This window comes from Pristis pectinata, chromosome 4, assembly GCF_009764475.1.
Source record: "Pristis pectinata isolate sPriPec2 chromosome 4, sPriPec2.1.pri, whole genome shotgun sequence".
Taxonomy (NCBI): domain Eukaryota; kingdom Metazoa; phylum Chordata; class Chondrichthyes; order Rhinopristiformes; family Pristidae; genus Pristis; species Pristis pectinata.
This window is the reverse complement of record NC_067408.1, coordinates 30912812-30932111: the sequence shown is the minus strand read 5'-3', so window position 1 is coordinate 30932111 and position 19300 is coordinate 30912812. Positions and strand designations below refer to the sequence as shown.

At 38.1% G+C, this 19300-nt stretch overlaps 1 protein-coding gene across 1 annotated transcript in view; it reads right to left on the bottom strand.

Annotated features, from left to right (window-relative positions):
- The window catches only part of pfdn1 (prefoldin subunit 1), a 53407-nt gene that overhangs the window by 19983 nt on the left and 14124 nt on the right, over positions 1 to 19300 (bottom strand). Inside the window, exon 3 of the mRNA XM_052014732.1 lies at positions 18877 to 18961. Coding sequence (XP_051870692.1) covers positions 18877 to 18961 — 85 coding nt within the window. The remainder of the gene's footprint in view (positions 1 to 18876; positions 18962 to 19300) is intronic.

The following is a 19300-nucleotide window of genomic DNA, read 5'->3' as shown; positions in this document are numbered from 1 at the left end:
TGCCAGCAAAGCCACAAATGTTTTACTTACAAATGTGTGTGGACCACATTAATATCACATTAGATCCCATGCTCAATTATGCAATTGTAGTTAAAGTCCACACTGATGACGAAACTTACCAAGGATTTTATGAAAGACTTAATACACAATTATGTTGAAACTTCTCATAACCAAAAGAAAATGTGTAACTCTCTCTCAAAAAAACTGTTTTACAAATCCATAAATACAGATTCTGGGGCAAGATGATATATAAGCAAATCATCACGCGTATAATTAAATTAATTAGCTATTCATTAACATTTCTTAACAAAGATCTTGCTGAATTTACAATTAGAAATACCTATTTACTTCATCTAACCATTTGTTGGTGAAAACATTGCAAACCTGTCTTTTTCAGACAGCGGGTATTTTCTTTTTAATTCAAGGAACTTTCTCTTTTGTTTTAGAAACATTACATTTCTAAAACTCATGGATGGGAGAACAGTCTGAACAGATGTACAGGAAACTGACATCATAAGAACTCACTTACCTAACCATCAAACTATATAATTAATTTCCAAATGTTAGCTGCTTTCCCTTCACCTGCCACAGTTGTTTTGATCATTGATGAGGGAGATAGTAACAATGAAACCCCTATACACCTCTATGCAGAAGCAGAGCTTATGGAGCGCTCTGTCATTAACTTTCAAATTAACCTCATAAGACACTTCAACCATTTATCTCCATTTATCAAGGCAGGCAGTTAAGTGGATACAGAACAAGTGACATGCCTTAGATGCAATGCTGAGGTTGATTCAAGCCTTTGCAAATACCTTTCCTATCTCTACCTGTTTCGCAAAGATAATAAACAACTCATACACCAGATCATTACATTTAACCTAACATTCATTCACTCGTAATCCCATACATGAAAGGATCAAATAATTATTTGACCAATTTTATCAAATATTCAAATAGGTTTTGCACTTTGAGATTAAATATCTTTTACTAGAAAATAATTATCAATATTGAAAATAAACATATCCTAGGGCTATAAAAACTGTCTTGGCAACATAACATAATAATTTTTTTGTACGAGTCACTGCTGAATACTCAAGATTACATCATTTGCTGTATGTCATAACCTATACACACCTACAAGTTAAGAAGCAAGATAATGTTTCCTGGTCAATTTGGAAACAATCAGTGGCTACACCTTCCTCAGTTTTGCAATAACAATGGGGACAAAAATAAGCAATACTAGTTCTGTGGCAAAATCTTTTAAGTTTAACCAAAATATTAGAAAACAGGTAATCTTCAATTCAAAATAAACTACAAAGAAGCATATTCTTTCTTGCTAAGGCAGATTGTTTAGCACAAATCTATTGAACAAAAATGAATGTCATTGAACAACAGTTTGTCTACCCAATCTGCTATCAGTTTGCCATTCCTGCTGTAGATACTATTATGTTATGATATTATTTCATGGATAAAGAATGCTTTGTACCTAACAAAGCAATTCTTCAATATTATAGTAAATATCACTAATCAACAGTTTAGACACATTTATTTTCACACCTGTCAATCCTCATAACTACCAACATACCTTCCAATGGATGTAATACTGATCAAGGTCATAAATAGTACATGGTAACCAAGTTTACCCTCTCCAGCCTATCGACATTGAAGCTCAAATGAGATACATTCTACTTCATCCAGACCAAGGATCCAAACTGCTGTGTTGGTTTCAGTATCATAGCTTGCCAAATGACCAACTAAGGTACTAGAAAACCAAAGCTAGTTTTCATCCAAAAATTGTGTAAGTGAGGTTTGTGTATTTGATTTCTTAGGTATTGCAACATTAATTTCTGATATTTCCTCATTTTGCTATATTAATATGTTATCAAGAGTCCAGCAAAAGCAAATATGGAGTTAGTGATCAATTTGTTATGTAAAGGTACCCTTGTGACTTGTAAAAGAGATTAAAAAGTGGTTACAAAACTCAAATTCTCTAGGCAGAGGAAAGAGGACTAAGCAACAAGAGGAGCAGGCTTAGCAAATCAGAGAGAGGCTGAGTTATTTGGATGAACATACTGGGAATGTAGTTGGCCAGGGAGGATTCTAGAAGACAGAAGGAGTCATTACTGAGTTGAAACAGCAACGGAAGAGGTAAAGTAGAACCGGGAGGAAGGCTTAACAATTTTCAAAAAGGCAATACATACATGAAATATGTACCTGTGTGCATTTTCAAAGTGAATACATAATCTGATTTTCCAAATTTTAAGGCAAACATTTAATTGTTATGATAGAGCTACAAAAATTTGTTAAATCTGTATTAAGAAAAAACAACAAAATGAAAAACAAGGATTGCTGATTGTTAACTTTCTTTTTAGAGGTACAGTTTGATCAAAATATCAAAGACCCTTCATAATGAACAACAGTTCCTCAGATAAGCTCAACATTCATCAGTGTGAGTTATCAAATTCCATTCCACCCACACTGAACAATCCAGCATTATCATTGGCAAATGAGAAGGCTCCCTGACTCATAGCTTTGGAACTCTGGCTAATCCTGCAAAGAAACACAAACTAATTTGGATTTGAAGGTAACAATTTAATTTCCAGTTTCCCTTTTGTTCTTAAGTTTGTATATGACATTCTTTAAACTTTTTTGAAATTTAAACGAAGAAAACCAATTTGCATCCTTTGGTTATCAAATATTCAAATGCTTAAAAAAACATACACAACATATGAAATTATATGTTAGCGCAACGCTATTACAGCACCAGCGATCGAGGTTCGATTCCCGTCGCTGTCTGTAAGGAGTTTGTACGTTCTCCCGTGTCTGCGTGGGTTTCCTCCGGGTGCTCCGGTTTCCTCCCACATTCCAAAGACGTACGGGTAGGTTAATTTGGGGGTTTAAAAAATGGGCGGCGCGGACTCGTTGGGCCGAAAGGGCCTGTTACCACGCTGTAAATAAAATGTAAAAATTTTTAAAATTTAAGTACACTGAAGACAGTGTGATTGACTCTTCCACTGCCTTTCTTCACAAGAATGTTAATCAACATATGGTTTATTGATTTGCCACATTTTCTAGATTTAACCATTGGGCAAGGCCAAGTCTATTCACTTTAACCTCCTCCACATTTCCTTATCATTATTCTATCCCTGCCTAAGTACTGAATTAAAATGAGCCAGACTGTTTACCATTACTGTGATTCATTTCACAGCAAATTCAGATTTAGACCCATAATCTACTTTCGCAGAAAGAATGTTGCTTATCTCCATCCCATCTCATTTCTATTCATTGTTGAAATAATTTCATGCTTTTGTTACCTCCCAACCCTGTATTTCTCATATATGATCCCTCATGCTTCCTTCAATTTCTTCTATACGTTTCATAATCAAAGACCCCACCCACCCAGGACATTCTCTCTTCTCTCCTCTTCCATCGGGTAGAAGATACAGGAGCCTGAGGGCACATACACCAGACTTAAGGACAGCTTCTACCCCACTGTGATAAGACTATTGAACAGTTCCCTTATACAATGAGATGGACTGTGACCTCACGATCTACCTTATTGCACTGCACTTTCTCTGTAGCTGTGACACTTTACTCTGTACTGTTATTGTTTTTACCTGTACTACATCAATGGACTCTGTACTAAGTCAACGTAACTGCACTGTGTAATGAATTGACCTGTACGATTGGTAAGCAAGACAAGTTTTTCACTGTATCCCGGTACAAGTGACAATAATAAACCAATACCAATCAGCCAAAATGCAAGCTATGAAATTCTCTCCATTAATCTTCCTTTCTCATGTGTTTTTGACCATCTGTTCAGTAATGTATCATAATATCGCCTCCTTTGTTTCAGTGTCAACTTTTAGCTAATTTTTTTCCTGCAATGCATCATGGAACACTCTCCTATATCCAAGGCATCATATACAAGAGCCTAAAACAAACTGCTGGAGGAACTCAGTGGTTAGAGCAGCATCTGTGGATGTAAAGGAACTCTCAACGTTTCAAGTCGACACCCTGCATCAGGAAAGAGTGGCGAGGGGAGATGGCTGGTGTAAAGGGGGAAGGGGGTGGGCGAGTGGGGAGGGGTGAGACAGGGACCGGCAGGTGGACCAAGGAGTGGTGTAGGATGCTGGGCCAGTGGAGCCAGCTGGGGGAAGAGGAAGAGTGGAGCTGGGAGACAGAGGCAGGTGGATGATAGGTGGAAGCAGACAAAGGGAAAAAAAATGGGTGCAGATGGAGCCAAATGGTGGTGGGGGGATGGGTGAAGATAGAGACAGAGGCTGGAGGGTGATGACTGGGGATATAAAGGATACAAGTGCTGGAAACTGATAAGTGAGGAAGGTAATAATGGGAACAATTTAAGGGAGAGATGATATCCCATTTCTCCCTTAAATAGTTCCCATTCACCTTCTAGCATTTGTAGCCTTGTCTACTTCCACCTATCACCCACCTGCATCCATCTCCCAACTCCTTGGTCCACCAATCACCTGCCAGCCCGCCTCACCCCACCCTTCCTCTCTATACTGGCTGTCTTCTCTCTCTATTCTCAGTCCTGATGCAGGGTCTTGACCCAGAATGTCGACAATTCCTTTCCCTCCATAAGTGCTGCTCCATCCGCTGAATTCCTCCAGCAGTTTGTCTATTGCTCCAGATTCCATTATCTGTAGTCTCTTGTTTCTCTATATACAAGAACCTGTTGAGAAGCTGGTGTAAAAATAATCAGAAGGATTAAAAATGGAAAATATAAAATGAATAATGGCTGGAAATGGAAGATTAAAATACAGTTTTGGGAGATGAGCAAATTTTGGAAATATGGTGAAAGAACTGGAAGTAAACAATTTTCATTTTTGATACATTTTTGATTAATATATATTTGCACTGTCAACATCTTGTGTTCATTTTAGATTATTGTTTACTTACGTCAAATCTTTAGTTACTCAAGAGAACCTGTTTCTAATAATACACAAATCCTGTCAATAGTGTCAAATGCTGCCAACTTTTTATTAAACTAATCTGATGTTAATGTGTTAAACATATAATTATTACTCTTATTTATTATTCAGTTTGCTAAGGAAACAAACAGAGCAGATGTTACAAGCTTCCAAATTAATGAGAAATGAGCTAATACCAATCTCATGAATTAAATTGCCTCTTGCCCAACTTGAAAAGTATACAGGCATAGCCCGTTCAGACAGGTTACATTGATATACCACACATTCCAATCACGCATCATCAACTCATGCAAACTCGGATGAAACAACAGTTTAAACAGCAAATTCTAGTTCTTTACAAGTCTTTCAGTTTCTGTGGAGAAAGCAAGTTAACATTTCAAATTCAACCTGAATCAGTGATGAAAGGTTACACCCAAAACAACTATGTATTCTTTCCAAAGATATTGAACAGCTGTGTACTTTCGAATACAAAATAATTGTATGTTTGGCACAAACAGGTTAAATTTCCAAATTACAAACAAGATCCCACAAGTGAATGGAAGATTATTTGCAATATTTTAATTCTTTCTTACTTCACTAGTTTTCTTTAATTGGAGCTGTATTCGTAATGTGTAAGCGCAGGAAGCTTCCCACTGCAACACGTGTTTGTTACAGTAGAAAGGACTAGAGCTCACTGTCCAAAGATTGTTCAGAGATTTACGGTGCACTTTCGACATTCATTTAAGTGGTAAAATAAATGTACTAAACATGCAAATTAGATGTCATCTAGAAACAGAAGCATAGAGTCATAGTGAGAAAAAGCAGGGAACCAGATCCTTCAGCCTACCAAGTCAGCACCAATCATTTAGCACCCATTTTATTTCCCCACATTATTCCTACACTAACCCATTTTATTCTCCCTGCACTTCCATCAACTCCACCCAGATACAATCACTCATCTAGGGGAAATTTAGTCGTCAATTAACCTGTGGGAGGGAACTAGAGCACTTGGAAGAAACCCACGTGGTCACAGAGACAACATGCAACTCTACCGAGACAGCACCAGAGCTCAGGATCAAATTCGGGTTGCTGGAGCTGTGAGGCAACAGCTGGACTAATTGCACCACAGTGTCACCAAATGTTTCCACCCGGTTTCAAACCAGAAACCTTTCGCATGTGGGGAGAACATGATAACCACATGACAGAAACTATCATCTTGGTGTGTACACCTAAAGAACCATGAAGACAGCAATACACAGAGATAAGATTGTTAACGAAGCATGCAAGATACTTGCCCTTATCAGTCAAGGAAAAGTATAAAAAGCAAGAAGTCACAATGGAACTGCGTAAAACCCAGCAAGAGTCCAGTTAGCACACTGCAGAAAAAATGTGCTAGCATCCATGAAGATAGAGAGGAGATTTATAAAGGTGTTGCCAGGGTTGAGGAATTTTAATTTTGAGAACAGACCTGGTTTCTTTGAAACAAACACTGGGCGGAGATTTAATTGTGTATAAAATTGTGGCACTTAGATGGTGAATATTCCATTTTAAAATAAAACAACATGTTCTAGCCACTTTTCTGGGTGGAGCTAGTTTTATGGCATGGAAGGCCTCATTGCTTTGCAAGATCTTGCCCAAGAGACTGAGTCGGCTACACACAGTAAGTTCTAGTAAATACCAAATTATTTTTGCAAACAGGAAACTTTTTCTCAGATTCTACTGGCAATGATATGTCAAACTGGTGGGGTGGAAGCTGGTAGTCATGTTGCACTATGGCTAGGTTCCTGATGCTTGTGGTGTGTGGGCCCCAATAGGTTGGGTAGCAGGAATGTTTCTGTCAGTACTGGTTACACTAAGTGACTGGCAGAGTTTTACAGCATATAGTCAAGGACAGGGCACTCAATCAAAGAGAAAAATTGGAGGGTAAACACAGGAAAAGAAAACAAAAATACTCATGGTAATGTGATCCCTACAACAATCAAAAATCACTGCAAAAACGGAGCCATGGACCATATGATTGCCATGGCCCAAGCAAATTTATAGATGACAGAGAATGAACAGGTTAGTCAACAAATGATCTGATGAAGGATCAATGACTTGAAACACTCACTCTGCTTTTCATCCCACAGATGTTGCCTGACTTGCTGAGTGTTTCCAACATTTTCTGTTTTTATTTCAGATTCCCAGCAGACAATCATTTGAGTTCAACATGTTTAGTAAGATTTCCACAGAAATGCTTGCTCAAGTTCATTTCTTGAAGCAACTTCGTGGAAATTTAAGAATCACATTTGGGGTTGAGAAAGAAAATAATTCAAGCACTCCTTGCTCTTTCAAAGTAAGGGTGAGATAAGAAATCTTGAAGGACTCTAAATTCAAGTAAGCAGAATCATGAACGTGAAGCTAGAAGTGTTACTCCAGACATATAAATCAGCTTGTATTGTATCCTCATTTCAAAGACTAAATTAAATTCTATTTGAAAGGACAATTTATCCACGTGATAGGATTAGAAGTACATGTTAGATAACGTGAATGCAGTCTGACTTAATGACTCTGCAGTATTCCATATCTCATCTGACCAACAAAAGAAATGCTTTCTATTTTATCTTTGGTCTGATGCGGGTAATGATTAGGGGAAGCAATGAAACCAACAATTCTTGGTAGTTGCCAACATTACCACAATACTTGTATCTATAACATTTAAAAAGCATTTAATTCTATCAAAAAATGCTTGTACTGTTTCAGGACATCAGGCACAATGCACCCCATATTTCAATTGCACAGTAGAGGATTCAAACAAAAAAAAGAAATTCACACAAGTACATTGTGCAAAACTTTCACATATTCCAGCCACTTACAGATAGAGCTTTGTTCACTTTTGAAAGAACTTAGTGGGGGAAGACATTCTGGGTCCAGACTTTTCGAAGCAACAGATACAAACAGCTGAATGCGTCAGCAGTTTAAAGGAATACCACTCCTACCAGAAATGTGTTATTTCCCCTCTGCCCTTTTGCAAAGAACTACATTCAATGCATTACAACAGTAACCACTGCCAGCCTAAAGCCCCCGCAAAGGAGATTATTTTTAGTAATTTATTCTGCACACGTCTGCCAAATCGAGTGCCCAGCATAGCTTCCTACAGAAAAGATTGTGTGCACCAAGCCAGTCACTGTATCAGGATCCTGAATATTCACTTTCTACGCTCCTCAAATAATTACAGTTTTAGACAGTGACTTAACCATTAAACTAAGGTGCCCAATAGTATTTATAAAGTTGTCATATCATCAATTACAGGATTAAATTAATAAAGCTAATTAAAAGTAAAACAAGTCACTTTGTAGATATCAGAAAATAATGTTGTTATTTTAGTCAATTACAGATTCATACCCAGAAAGATGATAGTTTTCAAATACATTTAAAGATTATAATCAAATGATGCCATTATATTTTCCAGTGCACGAAGTGTTTTCAAAATTTGGGCAAAACTATAAAACTTTGATACATATTAATTCACAAAGCTTTTAAAACCTCTTTTACTGCAGCCAATTTACAGAATGTAGAGAGTTGAAAAATGTGGCAGATCTCATCATCCCTGGCCCATCACCTGAATCCACCGACCACAGTTCCCATCCTGGTCCAGTTGCAGAGGGCCAATCTCATTAACACTCCAACCAGAAGTTCGGTAGTGAACTATGGCGAGGCCTCACCACACCTTGACCTCAGGCATCATATTTCTGAGGCCCCATCCAAGAACTGTGTGATCACCCTTAACACAAAGCTGGGGGGGGGGGGGGGGGGGGGGGCGGCATTTCTTGTCATATTTTTCTCATATCAATAATTTAAAGTCAAAAATTAAAATTTTAAATAGAGAAAGAGAGAAAGAGATAAATAAATAAATAAATTGATAGCCTTTTTCCCGCCTGATCCTCAGTGTAATCAAGTCTCTTAGCTATTGCACTCCTTGTGGGCTCCAACAAAGGAACAGATACACCAGAATCCATCAATCTGAGTCTACTGGGAGAATTTGCAGAAACACAGGGTTTGAAAGAAGTAGAGCAGAACAAAGACCTGACAGTTAATTTGCTGGAACACATCCAGCTATTGAGACCTTCAAGAAGATGGAAACGGATGCTGGCAAGAACACAAGTCGTGGTGTTACGAATTATAAGTGGACGGTAGCAGGTTAAACACAAGAACAATCTGGTCATGAAACATGCGTAAGGAGGAGGTTTGGGCAGTCGGGATCAAGTGAATCCCTCAACGAGTAAAAGAAGTATAGGAGTACACAAGAGGGAAATCAGGAGGGCAAAAAGAGGGTATGAGATGAATCTGGCAGGCAAGGCTAAGGAAAATCCCAAGAGATTCTACAGTTACATTAAGAGTGAAAAGGTGGCTAGGGAGAAAATAAGTCTCCTTAAAGACCAGCATGACCATCTATGTGTGGAGCCACAGGAGATTGGGTGAGATTTTTAATGAATATTTCTCATCATTCTTTGCAGTAGAGAAGATCATGGAAGCTAAGGAACTGAGGCAAATGAGTTGTGATGTCTTGGACCATACATGAATTACCAAAGACAAGGTATTGGCGGCCTCAAGGAACATTGAAGTGGATAAATTCCCAGGGCCTGACCAAGTGCATCCTCGGACCTTTTGGGAAATTGCAGAGGCTCTTGCACAGATACTTGCATTATCTTTAGCCACGGGTGAAGTTTTGGAAGAATGGACGGTGGCTAATGTTGTACCATTATTTAAAAAGAGCAGCAAAGACAAACCAGGGAACTACAAGCCAATGAGCATGATGTCAGTTACTGGAGGAGATTCTGCAGGACAAGACCTACCAGCATTTGGATAGACAAGGACTGATTATGGATAGTCAGCATGGCCTTGTGCGTGGGAAATAGTGTCTCAGAAATCTGTTAGAGGTTTTTGAAGAGGTATCTAAGAGAATTACTGAGACAAGGGCAGTGGATGTTGTCTATATGGACCTTAGCAAGGGGTTTGACAAGGTTCTGCATGGAAGGCTAGTCTGGAAAGTTAGATTGCATGGGATCCAGGGAGAGGAAACATGTCCACTTTGTGGATATAATTGGCTTGATGGTAGAAAGCAGAAGGTAATGGTGGGAGGTTGTTTTTCAGACTGGAGGCCTGTGACTAGTGGTCTGCCACAGGAATCGGTGCTGGGCCCATTGCTGTTCATCATTTATATACAGTAAATGAATTGAATGAGAATGTACAAGGCATGGTTAGTAAATTTGCAGATTACACTAAAATAGGCGGATTGATAGACAGTGAAGAAGGTTATCAAAAATTACAGGGGGAATCTTAATCAGTTAGGTAAGTGGGCCAAGGAATGGCAAATGGCGTTCAATTCAGATAAGTGCGAGGTGTTGTATTTTGGGAAGTCAAACCAGGTTAGGACATTCACAGTGAATGGTAGGGCTCTGGGGAGTGTTGCAGAACAGAGGGACCTAGGAGTACAAGTACATAGTTCCATGAAAATGGTGTCACTGGTAGACAGGGTGGCGAAGGCGGCAATTGGCATGCTGGCCTTCATCAGTCAGGGCATTGAGTATAGGAGTTGAGACGTTATGTTGTAATTGTACACGGCGTTGGTCAGGCCGCACCTGGACTATTGTGTACAGTTTTGATTATCCTGTTATAGGAAAAACGTCAATATGCTGGGAAGAGTGTGAAGAAGATTTATAAGAATGTTGCCAGGACTCAAGGGCCTGACTTATAGGGAGAAGTTAGGCAGGCTAGGGCTTTATTCCTTGGATCATAGGAGATTGAGGGGTGATCTTATAGAGGTGTACAAAATCATGAGGGACATATATAGGGGAAATGCACACAGTCTTTCTCCCGGGAAAAGGGAGTCAAAAACTGAGGCCTTTGGTTTAAGCTGAGAGTGAAAAGATTTAAAAGGACCCGAGAGGCAACTTCTTCACACAGAGGGTGATGTGTATATGGAACGGGTGACAACATTTAAAAGACACATGGACAGTTACATGGATAGGAAAGCTTTAGAGAGATATGGGCCAAACCCATGCAAATGGGAATGGTTTAGATTAGCATCGTGGTCGGCATGGACGATTTGGGCCAAACGGCCTGTTTCCGTGCTGTTTTACTCTATGACTCTTTGCTTTAAAATGGATTCATTAATTTATATGTAGTTACTGAGCTTCTCTACAGCCCAAATCTTTACCACTCCAATCAGCTTTGCACACTCAAAAGTACCCAAGTACAGCAACACATACAATTTCAACCATGAACTCTAGATGGGAACATGAATCTTCACTTAACTTTTAAATTTTAGGTTAATTATTTAACTGCAAGCTTAAATATATTTCTGGGTAATGATCAGTATCTCAGGATGCTACAGCTCTTGGGATGACATTTCAAAATAAATGCACACAGCTGTACAGATCTCTTCTCAAATTTGAAAAGCCTTACCGTCATTACAACAGAATTTCCTCTGACAGGATGCTGGTTTTTGCTTACCATATGATGTGGTGTGTCTAAACTGCAGATCATGTTTACAGAAATGGATGTACAAACTACAAACCACATCACTGAACATCACAGATAAAGTTTTGGAATAGATTTTTTCTGAATGAATATGAAAAGGAACTACATGAAAAAAAATGTCAATGTAAGTAATGATTTACAATAATCGTAATTACAAAATTCACAACGCAGTTATGACAACAGCCTTCCTGGAACAGAGCTGTCCCATTACTACTATTTACAAGCAAGTTTTGATCATAATATAGCATAAATATTATATCCTATGTGCTATGGTATTAAAACTTAAAATAGAAAAGGTATTAAGTAGCTAGTCAAATGAACTGCTAATTTACAACACCTTTGCAGATTTGTTCCAGTATGTCTACAAGAAATAATAACTTTATTCCATTGTTGCATAATGTTTAGAGTTTTGAATATTCCCTTCATTGAAAATAAAGCTCCAACTGAGTTGTTCCTTTTATGATATAAAAACGTTAAGATGTATCAATATGTTGTTAAGACTACTTACAAATTGTGCTTCAGTTTAGTTTCATAATTTTGATCAATGACTGTGATACAGAATTAGATAGATTTTGTTGTTAATGGTTAGAATGCTCAATAAAAAAGGAATAGAGAAAGCCAAGGGATATTCTGAATGGATCAACATCTCAAAAAGGAAGAACTAGGGGGGGATAATACTACAATTGTTATGAATTGATATGTTCCACAAACTTCAGATTCATATTCTATGTGCAGGGAAATGTGAAACACTCTTAAGCCAAGAGATCATATTGTCACAATTACCATTTTTCCAATGAAATAAACTGGAAATGCTACAAATTACCACTGTACTTGAACAATACCTCCAAACAACAAAGAAATAGCACTTTAGCAAGCCATAAATTTCAGCCGTTTATTGATAGTCAAATTAAATGAAATCTGAAGTAAATAGCATATTTAACTAGTCTCCAATAATTCGCTCAACTTTTAATCTTTGTTCAAAATTTGATGTTTTGGAAGTGCCACACCATCTCTGAAGTTATAAAGTTAGCCATTATTCAAAAAGGACTGCAAGTAATAGCAATGGAATAGATCCCATGCAGAAGAATCTACATGATTTGGAGGAATGTGTTGAGAAGTGGCCAATGCAGAGGATGAGAACAGAAAAGTGTAAAACCCTTCTGAGATGAACTGCATTACAGTATAGGACATAACATTGGAGAAGGATTGAAAAAGTACAGATGGACAACTTCTCAAAACTGAGTTTTGATGAGGAAAGAGAAAAATTTTAGAAATACAGTTAGAGAAAAATACCGCAGGTCACAAAGACTGGTATAATAAGCCTCCAGCTGTATCATTACCAGAAAGCTCTCGAGAACCAGAACACAAAGGGGTAGAAATTATATGGCAGTTACGCAAAGTCCTGGTCATGCATTGTCCCGAGCAGTTCCAAGCACCAGATCTTTGGTAGAACGAGTTGAACTTGGAACATGCAATGCAGATTTACCAGAATGACATGTGGTTTCCTGCTTCAAATTACAAGAGATTATACATACCAGGGTTGAATTCCATTGAACTGAGATTGTTAATGGCTGACTTGATTAAAGTTTTCAGGATGTGAGGGGGAACTAAAATGATAGAGAGAAACTACTTCCCTTGGTTAGGGAGTGGGGGCATCCTTTAAAAATCAGAGTAAAGCATTTCAGGAGTGAAGTTAGGAAATATATATGAAAGGATGAAGTTTGAAGCTCTTCTACAATCAAGAACTGATTTAAGGTCAATGGTTAATCTCAAAGATTTTTGTTAACTCAAGGCATTAAGGAAGGGACATAAAAGCAAGAAGACATTTATGGGCTTGGGTCACCAATTAACTATGATGTCTTGAAAGATAGAACAGGTTCAAGGGGCTAAGTGGCCTCATTCTAATAATGTGCAGAATCAGAGAAGAGTTACTGCATGCAAGGAAACTGTTCAGCCAGTCAGGTCCATACTAGCTCCATGGAGGACCATGGAGGTGGAGATGGTCAATGCTTGGCACTTAAGACATGAACATTACTTGAAATTATCTTCCCATCCTGAATATTTTCTACATATTGCTGCTTGTAAAATAAATGTAAAATTAACACTCTTCCACTTTTGTGCACAAAAAAGGAAAGAAGATTATATTTTTAAAACAGTAATAGATTGAATAATAAAGATGTTCAAGGGTACCTGAGTATACTTGCAGACAAATCGCTGAAAGCTAATATACACGTGCAGCAAGCAAATGGCATGATGATCCTTCTATCAAGAGGATTTGAGTACAGGAGTAAAGATGCCTCATTACTATTATACAGGGTCTTGGTAAGACCACAGTTGAGTATTGTTTATGGTTTTGGTCTCCTTAACTCAAAAGGATATACTTTCCATAGAGAAAGTGCAGTGAAGATTTACAAGATTAGTTCCAGGGATGGCAGGAGAGATGGAATAGGCTAGGTCTACATTCTCCAGCATTTAAAAGAATGAGAGATGTTGTTTTTGAAACTTACAAGTTCTTACAGGGCTTGATGGGCTGAATTTTCCCTTTGCTGAGGAGTCCAGAATCAGGATGGCACAGTCTCAGAATAAGGACAAGTTATGTGGGACAGAGATGAGGCAAGGTTTCTTCAAAACAGAAGATAATGAATCTTTGGAATTCTCTATCATTGAGGGCTGGGAAGGCTCAGTGATTGAGGTCACTCAAAACAGAGATTTTAAAACTTAATGCAGAGGGAAGAAAGGGATATGGGGATCGTGCAGGTGGATGACTGATCATCCACCACAGTGCCAGGAACTTGATGAACCCAAGCCCGAAGGGCCAAATGGCCTGCTCCTGCTTCTATTTCTTATGTCTGTACGTATGGTTCCTTTGCTGAATTGCGATGAATTGAATTGAACATTGTGCAATTATCAGCAAACATTCCTACTTCTGACTTCATGATGGAAGGTTGGGTACAGAACGTGACCCTGAGGAACCTGCAATGATGTTCTTGGGGATAGATTGGTTGACCTATAAAAACTACAACCATTTTCTTTTGTGTAACAATTGGAGCTTACACCCTTGATGCCCACCCACTTCATTTTTATCAGTTGCAGACTGGGTAATCATTTTGTGGAGCACTTGCATTCAGTCTGGAGAGACCCTGACTCACCTGCCACTTTAATTCTCCACCTTGCATCTACTCTAATCTATTTGTTTGCAACCTCCCATGAAACCTTGAAACCATGAAACCCAATGCAAGCTTGAAAAACAACACCTCATCTTCCATCTGGGCACATTGCCAATTTCCAGACTCTTTATCTAATTCTCCAGCTTTGGGGAATTGGTTCTGTCTATATCAGAACTGGCTATTTCTTCCAGTCATCCATCTGCAATTTTAACTTGACTTTTCTCTCTCCATTAGTACAGGTTGATCTGCTGGGCATGTCCCAAAGCCCTGATACTAGCACAATTAACACAGACAAAGCAGCATAATATGCCTCTAAATATCCATCGGATCTGGTCTCACCTATCACAGATATTCCCTTTGTCTTATACATTCCTCCGACCATCTTCTCTGCAACTTAAAATTACATTGTATCCAATGAAGAGTCTCTGACATGAAATATTAACTTTGTCTCTTTAGACCGATGTTGCTTGACCTGCTGAGTATTTGCAGCATTTTCAGTTTTTATCCCAAATTTATATATGTTTGAAAGATTATAGACAGTGCCTGAACAGTTTCCTGCCTTATTTCCCACAGATGCGTCCCACCTGGTTTCAGTGATTTGATCAGCAACTAAAGCCATCATTTCTAAAACCTCCTCTTTTTCAGTTGAGAGCCCATCCAGAACCTCAGAAACATCTTCATTTGCTGATATTCCAGGAGTAATTTCTTCCTCGCTAAAATCTGATATATTCTATTGTATTCTCAGCCACATCCTCTGCCCTCATGAATAGATTTCTTTTTTTGATCACTTATCAGCCCTACCTCTCCAGTTACCACATTTTTCCTATTCACATCCCTATAGAATATTTTTGGATACCCTTTCATGTTTGCTATCACTTTTTTCTCTTTGCCTTTCTTATTCCTTTTTTGCTTCCCCTCTAACCTAACCATCAAACAGGCTCTCACTTACCACCATCAACCTGGCATGAGTCATATCCTCTTTTTTCTTGTTCTGTTTTATTCTCTACCGTCTTGGTCATCCAGGGAGCTTCAACTTCTCCCTCATAGTAATGTACCCAGTCTATAACTGAAATATCTACACCTTAAAGTTTCCCATTATTTAAAAGGTAAGATAAGTTTTCATCCCATTGACATTCACCCTTCCCCAACAGACAATTTTTATCTGAGTGTTCTCTACCCTTCTCCATTGCTATTCTAAACTTTTTGAAATAGTGCTCTGCTTCCAAGATATTCCCTTGTTAATACTGGCTCCAATTGGCATTTCCCAAAGATACTAACACATAATGCTTATCATTTGGCCTGTTCAAAGAAGTAATCCTGACAACAAACTTCTCCTCCTTCTCTGCCACTTTTGTTCTTGCTCTCCCAGTCTATATTTGGATAGCTAAAGTCCTCCATAAAATATGTGACATTTCTCATCATTTTTCAACTCTGGGGAAATTATGACTTTGGAAAAATATAATGAGGTGGACAATGAAACTGACATCAGGGATTAGATACATGAGGTGTGAGGAAAGACAATGACTCAAATGTTGAAACCAAAGAAAAAGAAACAGCTGAAAGAGAGACTTTATTAAAGGGTTTCACGATTCCAAAAGGGGAAAAATAACCTTAATATTCCTAATAAACTGTTTGCAATAACCACAAATCATGGACAATGTCTCAAATTCATATGAGTGTTAAAAACCGAAGATGAATTACATTAGTAAAGGGATAAATATTGACCAGAATTTGGGAAAATCTCCTGCTTTTCTTCAGATATTTTACTCAAAACAACTTTATATAGTACATTCATGTAATAAATACATCCCTGGGGCACGTTACAGAAATATTATCAAATGGAAACTTTGATGCTCAGCCACAAAAGACGAGATTAGGGCAGATGAACAAAAGCTTGATCACGGTAATTTATTCCAAAGGACCTTCTTAGAAGAAAGAAAAAAAGAGAGAAAGGAAGAGTCTGTGATTTAGCAAGGGAATTCCTAAGGGCTGCAGCAGCTAATGCACACGATGGAGCAATTAAATACAGGGAAAAAGAGGCTAGCATTTAGAAGAGTGCCAACGTCTCAAGGGGTAAAGAGCTGCAGAATATCATAGACAGAGAGGGGCAAGACCACAGAGGGATGAGAAGAATGAGAATTTTAAAATTGAGGCACAGCTTAACCAGGATTGAACAAAAGCAATATCAGTGAAAGAGTTGGTGCAAGTTAAGACAAGACAGCAATGCTTTAGATGATATCAAGTTTACAACAAATAAAACGAGCAAGGAGGACCAGGACTGTACTGGAATAGTCACGTCTAAAGCAAAAGAAACAACATGGATGAGGGCAAAAGTTCCAGAAGCAGCATCCATGCCTTTTGTTACCTTAGACTTATAATATTAAAATGGTACAGATGTGCAACCCACAGTCGAATTCCGTGCCAAAATTGATTCCAATGCCTTCAACAACCTTGTTCAGTGTCGAGCAGAGAGATAGAGGATATGGTGTTGGTGAATAGGAATTCGCAATACAGTTGAAGACTATGGCTTCAATCTTCCCAATGGCAAGTTGGAGCAAATTTTGTTCATCCAGTACGGGCCAAAAATCTAACAAATTAGAGGTAATGTAAGTGTTGAGAGAGGTGGTGGCAAGGTATTGCTAGGTGCCAGCAGCATAAACCTAAAAAGTGAAGCACTGCTTCTACTGCTGGTCACCAAAGATAAAAAGGAATATGTGGCATTGTCTTAGAGCACCAAGTTCTCCAACACCCTTCCTTGAAACATTATAACTAAACCAACTGATTTATCTAACTTATTGTTTCTGGGACCTTGTAATTCACTAAGTAGCTGCTATATTTATCCACATTCCCAGGACTGTAATTCAAAAGTGATTCCTTGGTTAGGGAGCAATTAGTGAACATGAAATGGCACTTGGAAAAGGGAAAGAATTTCCAACTACATTGTCATTTTGGTACTACGCATGCACACAACCTCAGAAGGCCAATGAAGTACTGTAGAGAAAGAAGCTCTAATAACCACAGGTAACACTGTCCCTTTCTTCCATGGTGTATATTTCTTTTAACCTAAGTACACATACAGGCTGTCCCCAGGTTATGAACGCCTGACTAAGAACACTCCTACATACATACAAGCTCCCATAATATAAATTCAAAAGTCTGAGGTACCTACATATGTTTGTTCCTAAGAATGGCAAAACTAGTTTTCCTCTCTCTCTCTCTCTCTCTCTCCCCACTTTTAGTAATTGTTCTTTCTTATCAGTCTTATGTGCTTTGAATGCCATTCATTACAACACTGTGGAGGTATGGTTACCACAGAGTGACGTGTATTTTCCAAATTATGGACAAAATCAATTTATGAACATATGTAAAATTGGAACCTGTTCGTAACCTGGGGACAGCCTGTACAAGGTTACATTTAAGAAATATCACTATTTAAAATTATTTCCAGAATATACTTCATACAACACTTAACATCTGCTTCAAAACATTCCTGTTCAGTGTTTGCCATAGTAACAGTAATCACCATATGAGCTTTTCCAATTCATGCAATCGTCACTCATCTTAGGCTCAGAGATTCAAAATTAATTGCACGCATTAAACACGTGATATCGCAGTATATGAAAGCTGTACTCCACTTAGAAAGTTCAGTTTCAATGACTTCAATAGAGTAGAATTTCAGAAGTGGAGTACATTATGCCTATGCTACTACATTAAGCATGAAGTAAATGGGGCAAATTTGTATACCAAGCTACTGTATCGTATTGTCATCAGCTACACAATGGCAGCACCTTGTAATTAGAGTTCCTCCAATAAATAGTATGACTAACGTTATAAGAAAAATATACGCAAATTAAGGAGCATTCCTCAGTTGTAGCCAAGATTGAATTATTTTGCAAGAACTGAAATATCATTATGCCCAATAAGCCAAGTCTTTTCAACTGATCCCAAACAGGCTGTTTGCTTTTCACCTAATTCATTAATTCATAATGTTATAACAATGTCAGCTAGACAAAACAACAATAAAGAGGTGACCCATAGATTAAAACCGGTAGCAAAGAGCTGGCCTTCAGAAAATGAAAACATAAATAACGTAATGAAGGATGAAAGCATTCAACTGAGCATGGAGATTGAGACACACAGAAAGCTTTTCAAGGCCAAGAGCCATTGCCAAATAGCAGTTCATGTGTTTTAGAATGAATTTTTTATTTCAACATTCTTCATTTTATCTTCTGTACTGAATGACGAGCACTCACCTCAAGCTCTTTGATCTTCTCTTCTGCTATTTTTTGTTTCTCAAGGAGCTGATTGTGAATTACTGCTTTTGGTTGAAGAATAAACCTAAAAATTAAAAACATATTTTTAAAATTTGCAGCAAGGATTGATTTTAAAGCCTAAGCTAAATGTTAACATTTTTTCTCTCCCAAGAATCAAAGTTCCATGATCAACACGGAGAAGCTGAATGCAAATGTTTCATCTATCACTATATTGCATCATATTTCTATGAGGTATGAAAAGATTTAATTGCAACAGTATGAAAAAGAACTGAAGGGCAAACTTGTAAAATCAACCAAAAATTATCAGCAGCTTTATTCTGGACAGAGCCAGTGGGAGGTAGAATGTGGTATGTGCTGTGTATGGGTCTGCTGCTGTTTAATAAGGCATAAGAGCTTTTATTTT